This window comes from Poecilia latipinna, unplaced genomic scaffold, assembly GCF_001443285.1.
Source record: "Poecilia latipinna isolate Pla-1442-1.1 unplaced genomic scaffold, P_latipinna-1.0 Scaffold2012, whole genome shotgun sequence".
Classification (NCBI taxonomy): Eukaryota; Metazoa; Chordata; class Actinopteri; order Cyprinodontiformes; family Poeciliidae; genus Poecilia; species Poecilia latipinna.
The window spans coordinates 31,648-42,687 of record NW_015114628.1 but is presented as its reverse complement, the minus strand read 5'-3'; the positions used below and the strand labels follow the sequence as shown (position 1 = coordinate 42,687).

At 36.9% G+C, this 11,040-nt stretch overlaps 1 protein-coding gene across 1 annotated transcript in view; it reads right to left on the bottom strand.

Annotated features, from left to right (window-relative positions):
- The window catches only part of LOC106935743 (glutamate receptor ionotropic, kainate 2-like), a 123,810-nt gene that overhangs the window by 84,374 nt on the left and 28,396 nt on the right, over positions 1-11,040 (bottom strand). The window contains exon 3 of the mRNA XM_015016382.1: positions 3,071-3,189. Coding sequence (XP_014871868.1) covers positions 3,071-3,189 — 119 coding nt within the window. The remainder of the gene's footprint in view (positions 1-3,070; positions 3,190-11,040) is intronic.

Here is an 11,040-nt window from a genome sequence, read left to right as displayed (position 1 = left end):
GGCCATAACACACTCTGTTCTCAGAAATTCTACAAAGTTCTGAAGGCTTTTGTGAGGTCTCGTTAGTAAACTAATCTTTTTTGTGTTTCTACTCAACTGTATACAGAAAACTTTATTTAATTTCCCTTTGGGATCATTAAAATATTTTTGAATTGTATTGTATAGATTTTGTCTTGACTTTCCACAAAAGTAATGGCATCTGTAATGAGGCAGTCTTTTGTTGTCTGTACAGCCTTTATAACATCTCACAGCTCATCCCAAAGAGTAACTTTGTCCCCAAATCCCAAAGTAGGTGAAAATGAAGCTTGATGGATCCAGAGCAGGGCCGAAGAGCAGAAAGAAAAGGAAAATGTTAAAACATCTGTTGATTGTAATCCAAAGTCTTTCTGTCCGGCTCTCTCACAACACAGCCAGACAGAGATTTAAAGAGGAGCATCAAAAGCAAATGAGGTGGATTAGCAGTGCTTGCCAACAACTGATAATATCATCCAGGACATGCTACTGTGAAATCTTGTCTCTGCTGCCTAGAAATTAAGCTTTTAGCATGTCATGACAGTCATTACATTGTCATGACATGCTGAAGTCTTCGGTCAGGGGTCTCTTCAGATTTGTTGCAAGGCTGCTTTCAGAGAACCTTCCTGCCCACAACATCACAACAAGTCTTTGAAGATATGTTGATTATATGAGTTATGTGATATGCATTTAATTTATTTTGGAATAAAGTATTTTTGAAATTAATATGAATAATTTGAAATTGATTTAGGTTAGTGAAACTTTATGCAGGGGCACCACCAGGAATCTTGGGCCCCATGGCAAAAAATTAAGTTGCCCCAAGCATTCATTCTCATTAGAGTGTAATAGTTAAGTGGAATGAATGCATGTCTTTATCTGGTTTGAAATAAAGTGTTACTACAATTAAAGTTACCCAACATCACCATCAACGACCCACTGTGCCCACTGTTTTTACCCAAATAAAAAGAAAAGATCAAAGTAACAAACAGGATTGGACTAGAACTTGACATTTTCTTAGCATGTTCCGTTGCAAGCACAGCTAGTAGACAGTTCAAACTGGAACATGTTACCATCCTTTGGTTCCTTATCCTCAGAAACCTCAGCAGAAAATGAACCACAGCCAGTTTGGAGAGGTCGGATCCAAACAGTACCTGGTTGGGGCTGACTGTCATGTACCCAAGGTAACGTCAAGACCAAACAGCACGTCCCACAGATTTCTGGGGGAATAGCAAGCCACCACACAGGGGAGTCTCTCTACGTTGTAGATCAATTAATGCTTGTCCAGCCTATTTCCACAACCTTCTGCTTCTCAAACATAGCTTCTTAACCAATTAGGTCAAAGTTTTCATTTAATTTAATCACTACTGTGAATAAAATAGAAATGCTGTGGCATTAGTATGGATGTAACGCCACAGCTAAAACATATATCCACATCACTATTGCAGAATTGGATTAATGCAGAACATTATTGTAATTCTAACTTTAATTATTCCTTTACTGTTGATGGAGAGGGGTTGCACAATATTGCATCACTAATACACTCGTGGAACATGTTCACAGTGATTTTAGTTAGGAATCATGTGATGATTTTAATAACCTCTATAAATGTTTGCAAATCTTCACCTAGGAGTCTGGGCCTTAGACCCAGGGCCACAAGTGGTTCTTTGGACTTTTCATAATGGCTCTTAATAACTTTGACTAAAAATGACAAATAACCAATTTCTGTTTTTAAATATAGGTTTAACAGAAAATGCACATTTTAGTAGTTTTAAAAAAAATTTCATGGAGCAATTGCATTGAATGAAATTGATCAAAATTACATTAAAGATACTTTTATATGTATTTTTCTTGTCATTAGGTTGGTAACTCTGCATTTATTTATTTTTACATATTTTCCACAAATATCATCCATCTTTTTGCAAAAGTGTTACTTTTTCTTATTTTAATGTAATCAAAAAGAAAAATTAAAATAGCACAAAATTAAAATGATGCTTCTTTAAAAATGACATTTTTCCTAGAGTAGATAGTTATCAGAAATTATTAGCATTGTTGTATTTATTTCCCCCCAAGAGATATAACATTTGCAGCTCTAAACGACTTATTTTGCATGACTGAGGGTAAAACTGGCTCCTTGGACAGCAGAAGTCCAACGAGCCAGTTGCTCATTTTGACAAATGAGCAACTGGTTTTTGATATCTAAGTAAGATACCTTGCCTAGCTATAATAAAACAAACAAAAAAATCCTTTAATTAAGCCAGAATTATGTGTAGCTGTTTCAGTAGCCTGAAAAGCAGTAGTAAAAAAATGAGTGAAAAATTATTATTATTATTATTATTATTATTATTATTATTATTATACTCAAGCAATATAATTCTTTTCAAGTGCCTCATACAAGAAGTAAGAAACGCTTACCTAAACATTTACGGAACACATTTAAAATCATTATTACAGTATTGTTACAGGTCTGATTATTATAACCTGTCAGATTAGTAACTTCCTTTACTGAACTCTCAGATTTGCTGCTGATTCTTAATATATTGAAACTACTTTGAATCAAATACAATTTGAAAGAATGCCACATTTGACAAAGATTCATGCCCTGTAATTTGTATGATTACTTGCCCAGTACATCGTAAACCGTTCTGTTTTAAGATAGCAAATTATTTGGTCATATCTTTGTTTAGAAAGCTGTGTCACATTCTCAGTCACCTTCATCCATTTGATCCCACTCCAATACTCTGTACACACTCTGTATAATACTTTGTGTATGTGCACTTACCTGACTGTGTGGCTTAGGATAGATAGGGAAGTGAAAGGAAAGCAGTAATTCTAAGTCAAAGTCAAATGCAGTTGGGAAACATGCAGCAGCACCATACCAATTTATTGTTTGCATTACTTTCATTCCACTTAATCCGTTTTGCTGGACAACCTATAGAGCATGTAACTACATGCACAGAGGCCCCCATGCATGATCATGGGCCTGTTTCAGAGAATGCTTGACCCCCAGCAAAAAAGTGGGACATGTTCTAGAAAAGGAGGAGCAGGCAGAGGCGTCTACCTTGCTGCATGAGAGCTCCAACTCCGAACCAGAAACTATTAAGCAGCGTGAAATTGTTTTCCACTACATCAGAGTCAGGGTTGCAGGGATGGGGGTTATACCACTCGTAGGGACTAAACCTGTGATGATTAACAGAGAGCACACAAACAATGTTCAGTGTAGCTGCACCAACAACTGGACATGTACTGTATGGTAAAAGAGAGTAGGTATAGCCATTCCATCTGGGGAAAAATGAAGACAAAATATTGGTTAGCTAGTTAAAAATACACTTCTATGCTTTTATGTAAATACAGCAAAAAATAAAAAATAAAAAAAAATACAGAGTTTATTAAATTGACTATAATCTGATTAACATTCACACTTGTAGTATAGAAGGAGTTTCAGGTTTGGGCATGTGCTATGTTGACATCTATTTTTTACCACCAGATTCACTGTTTGAATCTGGTGGTAAAATAAAATCTCAAAATATGGCAAAAGACTTAATCTTATGCTGTGTTGTGCCAAAATCAGACAAGAAAACATTAGACTTCTGCTGAATGGAAATGAATAAAATTGATACATTTTTCATAACAGACAATACCATGTTGTGTTTGGTGAAAGCCAAACTCCTAATACATAATACCAAATCTCAAACATGGTATTCAAAGCTTTAAGATTTGGGGTCTGTTTGTATGGTTTTCAGCTAAAAAAAGTCAATCTTATTTCCCTTTGAGAGGCAAATAACACAAAGGTAAAAACTGAAGCCATCTGTCAAACAGCTGAAGCCTGGAGTTTGGTGATTCAACAGGACAATGATCCCAAAACCTGCAACAGAGGATCTGAAAAAGAAAAAAAACAGGAAATTGTAATGACCCAGTTATCTTCCATTACAATGAAAATGTTGTCATTTTCATTATAATGAAAACCGTTTGTCAACCTTATTGAACCGATTCAGCAGTCTGAAGGACAGTAGTCCAAAATTTAATGACAGGAATGTGAGAAATATACATGTACATATAAAGATGATTGACTTAAGTCATTGCTGATTAAGGTGGTTCTACTGTATAAACAACAGAGCTATGGCAAAGGACTGCATTATACTGATTTTAATGTTCCTAATCTTTGTCACCCTTTTTAATGGCCTAAAGGGAACAGAAGATGTTGGACTTCTACAAAGAGCCTCCAAAAACTGCATCCTCATCTGAATCTCTCAGGTGTTTTCAATACAAATAACAAAAGTGATTGAGGAGTGGCTTCGAATTAGAACTATTCAGATTCTAAAAGTAGCTCCTCATGTGGGCATGCTCATATCAAAGGCAATTCCCTCAGCAATTTAATCGATGGCTTCTGAAAATAACCCCATTGTCAGCTGAGAAAAGAACTAATAATCCCTATAATCTTGGAGGAACATTAATATTCAGCAGATGAAACGGTTCATTCCCATCGTGCCCACACTGGCTCTGGTGCTGCCTCTCACTCAGCCCACTTCTCAAGCAGAGAGATTTCTCATTTATTCATGTTAAATAAAAGCGACATTACATTAGTAAAGGTTGATTGGTCTACAATTAAACAACCTGACCTGATTTGAGTTGTACTACTTTAGAGGGAGGTGAGGGTGAGAGAGACCCGTCTTAATTCAAGCTGCTTAACAAACTCTAAGGTTTATCCAATCAAATTGCCATGCATTATGTAGACTCAGTGTGGGCCATGTTATTCTAATGCAAATGAAAAGTTAAACCCTTAAGTGAATGACCTTTTTTTATTTGCATGGAGGCTAAGGAAGATCAAAGTTGTTGGTTTTTTTTTTTACATAGTACTGTGATTAAAATTTTTATTCAAGGCTCTACATGAAGATATATGACTGTGTTGATCAAATAGCAGAAACTTATCTGTATCCTGTCATTGACAAATGGGCAATGACATTATAATGTAGTTAGAGGAGGTGTCCCTTTTGACCTCTGCTTCACTTAGAGGATATTGTGTGGTGTAGCTCCAAGGACCTTTGAATGCCCTCTTGATTTGAGCTTTAAAAGAATGATTGGCCTTAAATTAATCTGTCTGCTCTTTCAAATTTCCTCAGATTTGCTTGCTTGTCAATTTGCCATGCCAGATTGAGTTCAGGAAAACTGCAACCTTACAGTGGTACATGGATCTTCTCTGGAAGCAACACAAGGAGCCAAACACTATTCAGCAAGTATAGAGGTGATATGCTTGATTACATGCATGACTGAAGTTCTGCTTCTGGTGATTAGGTCAGCAGATGCTAAATCAATGCCGCCTACAGGAGACCAGTAAGTTTAATCTGTTTCTCATGGAAGCACTGCTTGGCCTATTTTCTGTCAGTTTGATCCAATTACCCTGCCCTTACACTATCTCATGTCATCAGTTCTGAGGAGCGGGATGGCGTTGGGGGGACATTGAGCAAGGTCAATACAGAGATAAGAAGAGACAAAAAGAGACAATTCACCTGCAGTTCAGAATCATTGTGAGTGTTTTATCTTTCTATGTGGGCCCAGTGAAAATCCTTCGATGACACTCTTGATAACGCCAATGTCAGAGCAATGAATCAACACTTACAATGCTTCTGTCAGAGGATGATGGATTTTATATATTGACACCTGAACTTCAAGTGTTATAAATTCTTCCGCAGAATGTGGTAGAATTTCACACTCTAAAACAACAACTAGGAGAACTAGTTTTAGTCCCTGGTAAGGCTTATTAAAGGGTTCTGGAGAGGAGGGTCCGTCGGATAGTCGAACCTCGGATTTAGGAAGAGCAGTGTAGTTTCCGTCCCAGTCGTGGAAACCGCTGTGTCACATTCTCAGTCACCTTCATCCATTTGATCCCACAGATTCCCTCCCATTCAATGAGGAGAAACCTTTCCAGGGAACTAAATTAAAGCTGATGGCCATAGAAGCCTTGTAATCACTCTTGGTGTCTATTTGCTGTAAAGACAAAGGGGAGTCGAGGAGCAGATGTGTGCCAGAATACCTTAGGATGATTTCTTAATAGCTTTATAAATCCATTCATGCATCACAGGCTACCAGCAGCACTGACAGGCTGCTACCAGCAGCCTGTCAGTGCAGTTGACGGTCCAGTTGGACCAGCTTTACACTCTCAGCAGGGTCCTGGAAGGTGTGTGGGAGTTCGCCCAACTAGTCTACATGTGCTTTGTAGACTTAGAGAAGGCATTTGACTGTGTCTCTTAGGGAACCCTGTGGGGGTACTCTGCAGGAGATAATCAAAGGGTCTGAGTTGCAGACTGTTAGGTCCCTGTATGACCAGTGTCAAGCCTGACTTACTGTCAGACTCAATTCCAGTAAGAGTTGGACTCTACCGAGGCTGTCCTTTGTCACAGATGTTGTTCATAAAGTTTCTGGACAGAATTTCCAGGCGCAGCCTAGGTGTTGAAGGGGATCCATTTTGTTGACCTTGGGGTTGCGTTTCTGCTTTCTGCAGATGATGTGGTCCTATTGGCTTTATCAGGTTGTGATCTACAGCTTTCACAGCCGAGTATGAAGGCGCAGGGATGAGGATTAGTGCCTCCAAATTTCAGGCCATGGTCTTGAGTTGGAAAAAGGTAGAGCGAGTTGTTAGGTCTTTGTTATCCACACATAGCCAGATATCTGATAAACTGAATAGATTTTTATGCAATTTGGCCTTTAATCCACATGTAACTTCTGTTTAATAGCACTAAAAAAGGTTGATAAAACCTCTGGCTCAAGTGAAGATTTGCGAATACTAATATTTTCATTTGCGTGTAGACAAATTAAAAGACCTCTAAACTGGAGATTTAGAGGTCAGTGCATTACAGTCTGGAACAAATAATGTCATATGTGACCATTGTTATTGTTTGACCATGTAGTGGAAGAAAGATGCCTGCTATCAGAGAGGTGCTAATTTTACTTTGTTGCATTTGTTTTTTTATAAACTCTTTCTCCTTTGCAATTTTTTTGAGTTTACAACTCAAAAAAATTGAGTTGTAAAAAAATTGTTTTATACCAGCTATCTCTCCCAATGTGGAGGCACAATGCAGTTTAATGTCCACATGTGTCCACATACTTTCTATTACATGATTCTCAATTGATACTGTCTTGTGTTTTATAAACTTTATATTTTAACACGGTATTTAAAAGTAGCTCAACCTCTTTGTCTGTCCACACACAAAGTAATGTCCTGGTGGCATGTTTAATTCCTAACAGGAAGTTGTGGTTGTTTTGGAGGATTATGCTTTGCTAATATAGTTTTTATCTTTGCTCTACACTGCTCCCTATGGGTTTGGCATGTTTAAAGCAACGCTACGTGGTGTAATTCAACGGGTTTGTGTAGATTAACACTTTTCTTAAACTGATCAGGTGTGGACAAGATTATTTTATAGAAATGAATATTTCTGCTACATCGTTTTAAAAAGACCTGACTATGTATGAACTAGGCCTAAGACATATAGCCTAGTGTCTTAGACACATAATGATAAGTAAATGTTATACAGCATGATAGGTTTATTGTCCACTTCAAATTGATCTTAGGTATGAGCGGATGTCTGTGTTTGGCTGCTTGTTCCGTATGTCTCTGTGTTGCCCTTTAATGAACTGACCACTCTACAATGAGCACCAAACACCAAACACCCTGTAAGGATGAGCAAGTATAGACAATGATGGATAGGTGGATTTAAATGACTATATATTTCAAAATCTAAATAATATTGTGAAAAATTTGGATAGTGAGAGATTCAGAGAGGTCTGTTAAAAGGCTGAGCCATTATATGTGTACAACGTATATGAATGTCTTTTTTAATTCATTTGATGCCTATGAAAAAGGATCAGAGTTGAAGCACATTCTCAAGCCCTGAAAGGCACATAATAATCAGATTTTATTACAACAAAGTTTTAACAATGTAGTAAGGGTGCACACTACTCACTAATTGTGTAACAAATAACTCCCTGATCTCTATTGTTGTTTTCTTAAAATTCTCTGCAGGTGAAGATTCAGAATACCTGATTCCCTAAACCTAATAACTATACAATGAACAGACGTCAGCAGAGCTTTGATGTCCACTTCCACCACATCAGCAACAGAAAACAGCAATAGAAACAATATTCCCCACTAACCCTGATATCAATGATGAGAAATAGACCATTTGGTGAGTAATCATTCAGCTGTGCATCAATGTGGAAGAAGCCCACAAATAAAAGAAAAGGGGATGATTTAACTCCTACACTACTGACTACTGCCTTTAGCTTGGTAGTGGTCACACTGACATAAACAAAACACTCACCCAGCACAGCACAAAGACAAACCACATAGATAACGTGTAATGTGTACAGAAACATGTAGTGAATAAAAAAAAAATCTACTTTTGCTTGTGAGCTTTAAACCAGTCATAATGGTTTGGTTCTAAAAATTATGTTGGAATAACTGATTCATTAAATCAGTTATTTAATGAATAACTCCAATCCCTCTTGGAGAGCTGGAAGAAAGGGATTGGAGCTCTCCACCATGAAATCATGAAACAACAGAACATAAGATCACAATGTTTGGGTTGGAAAGGAACATTGCTTTGTAGAAAAAGCTCACAATTAAATACCTATCAATTGTGTGGACAACATGGCCTAAACCTTATTTAATTAATCTAAAAGAAAAATATTATCTGTAAAAATGTTAAGGTAAATATAGTCCAGTTCATCTAATGCTGGATAAAAACCAACATCTAACCAGGAGAATCAAAATAAGCATATATAGTTTTATAAAGTTAAATAAATTTACAAAAATCCAGAGGTCTTAAATTTCATCATGGAGGGAAGTAGAATCACTTGTCTCTGTTCACAAAGACTTCTCCCATCTGGACATTTTGTGGATTTGTGCTACCCATAATGCAAAGACATGCAACTATTGCCCAGCATGCATTTGTGTACACAGGAGAATAGAAGGTAAGCTGAAGGGGAAAATAATACACTTACCCAAATACTCTAATGGTGATAATAATTACAGATGGGTGCATATTCTGAGCCAACTTAGGTGACAGTTGCTGCTTTACATTCTCTTGCATGATCATAATGCCAGTAACATCAAAAATATGTGTGTGTGTGTTAACAGTAGAACTGTTGGCTTCATGCTGCAAGAAAGCCCTGTGGCCCAACAGTTTTAGGGTTAACAGGACTTTCTTTTCTCTTCTACTCTTCACCAAGATTCAAACTGCCAAAGTAGAGGCAATTTCCCAACCCTGCAAGTCCTTTTAGAAAAAGACTTGCAGAATGCTACAAAAACATACAACAAGCACCCAAGATGTATTATATTATTTTTTAAAAAATACAGTCTTGATTTTAGCTACACCTCCACAAAAACAGTTTGAATGACTCACTCAAAAACAAAGACAATCATGGAGAACACTATGCGCCTGACAATGTCAAATCAGAACTCATTGAGTCTTTAGTGATTCAAATGTGCTTATTTTTCCCACTGTCTTTTAATATAAAGCACAGTTGAAATTCTTTTCTAAACAACTGAATACACCTGCTTGATTTTATGATTAGGGGCAACAGAAGAAGATTACATATAAAACTCTCTACAAAAGAAGAACCGACTATAAAGTCTTCACCACAATCTATGCCAGTAGGAAACAACATTCCTCTTTTGATTCCAGGATTTTCAAATCAAAGAATTTAAAAAATGAACTGATTCAGAGATCTGGAGTTTACATTCAGTCATCTTGAGCATGAGTGAACTTGTACGGTATACAGAATACCTTCTATAATCCACACACAGCATATACTTTCATGTATTTTTAAATCTATAGTACAAAGAAGACCAGGCCTTTACTGTCAAAAAACTTGATGGCTACAAAAAGGGTGTTGTTTATTAGCAAATGATATTTGGCCAACTACTAGAGGATCTTCCTGTTTATATCTCAGTATGTATGACTGATTTTACCCAGTTCACCAAGAATTTTTTTGAGCCTATCTGATTTACAATTTTGAAATCAAGACTTAAAATATTATTCCAAAAGTCTAATTTTAGCAATTGGTATACATTCCTCTCCCTTGTTAGCTAAAAATAGCAATTTCCTCAAGTACAGGTAACAGGCAGTGTTAACATATTTATCATGTCGAACTGGTTAACCTTAGAGCTAAAATGCCAACTAATAAGTCTGGTGACAAAAATACTCCTGAGTCAGAGTCATACTGTATTTGAAGGAAGGTGAAGAAAACAAGAGAATAGAAAAGACAACATGAAGTCTAAGACACCAGGGACAGTGGAGGAAAGGTGGGAGAGGGACTGCCACCATTACATCACGCTTGACTCATTTCACACACTTATGCACACACACTATATGAGCACACAAGCTATGTCCAACTCTCCCAGACACATAAATATGGAGTGAAAATAGCTTCAAATAAATAAAACTAATGAATTCTGAAGTCTTTTTAAACAAAATTGCTTTTCAAGTTCCAGTTTTTTGTAGAAAGAGAGAAAAAAAGAGAAACAATAAATCATGCCAATGGAAATGATTGACTTTGTTTTAATTTATCATCTGATTAATTGATTTATTGATTATTCTGAAAGGCCTATGTGTGAACATTAGACTAAATCCTTAAGTATGTTGAGAAGTCAACATAAATGACGTACCTTTCATTTTGTTCTGGTGAATAAAGTCTAGCTGCAGATGATGTTCCTGCAGGTTCAGATCTACCTTCATTACTGCTGAAGCAACAAAATACGGTTTCAGTGTTAAAACTAGATCAACCTGGGTTAAAGTTAAGACTGAAGACAGACTATCAAACTGTGCTCAGTGTGACACTAAAAATCCACGGAGATGCGAAGAGCTAAAGTAGCATAGCTGACATAAACTTTAGCTCCCGCTAACAGAAACATGAGGAGGGCAGAGTATCAAGATACCAGACATACAAAACGTAAGCTGAAATCATTTATAATTACTCCATGTCTCATTATAATCGGAGGGCAAAGCCTGCAGGTTTAGCTCCTACTTACTTCAG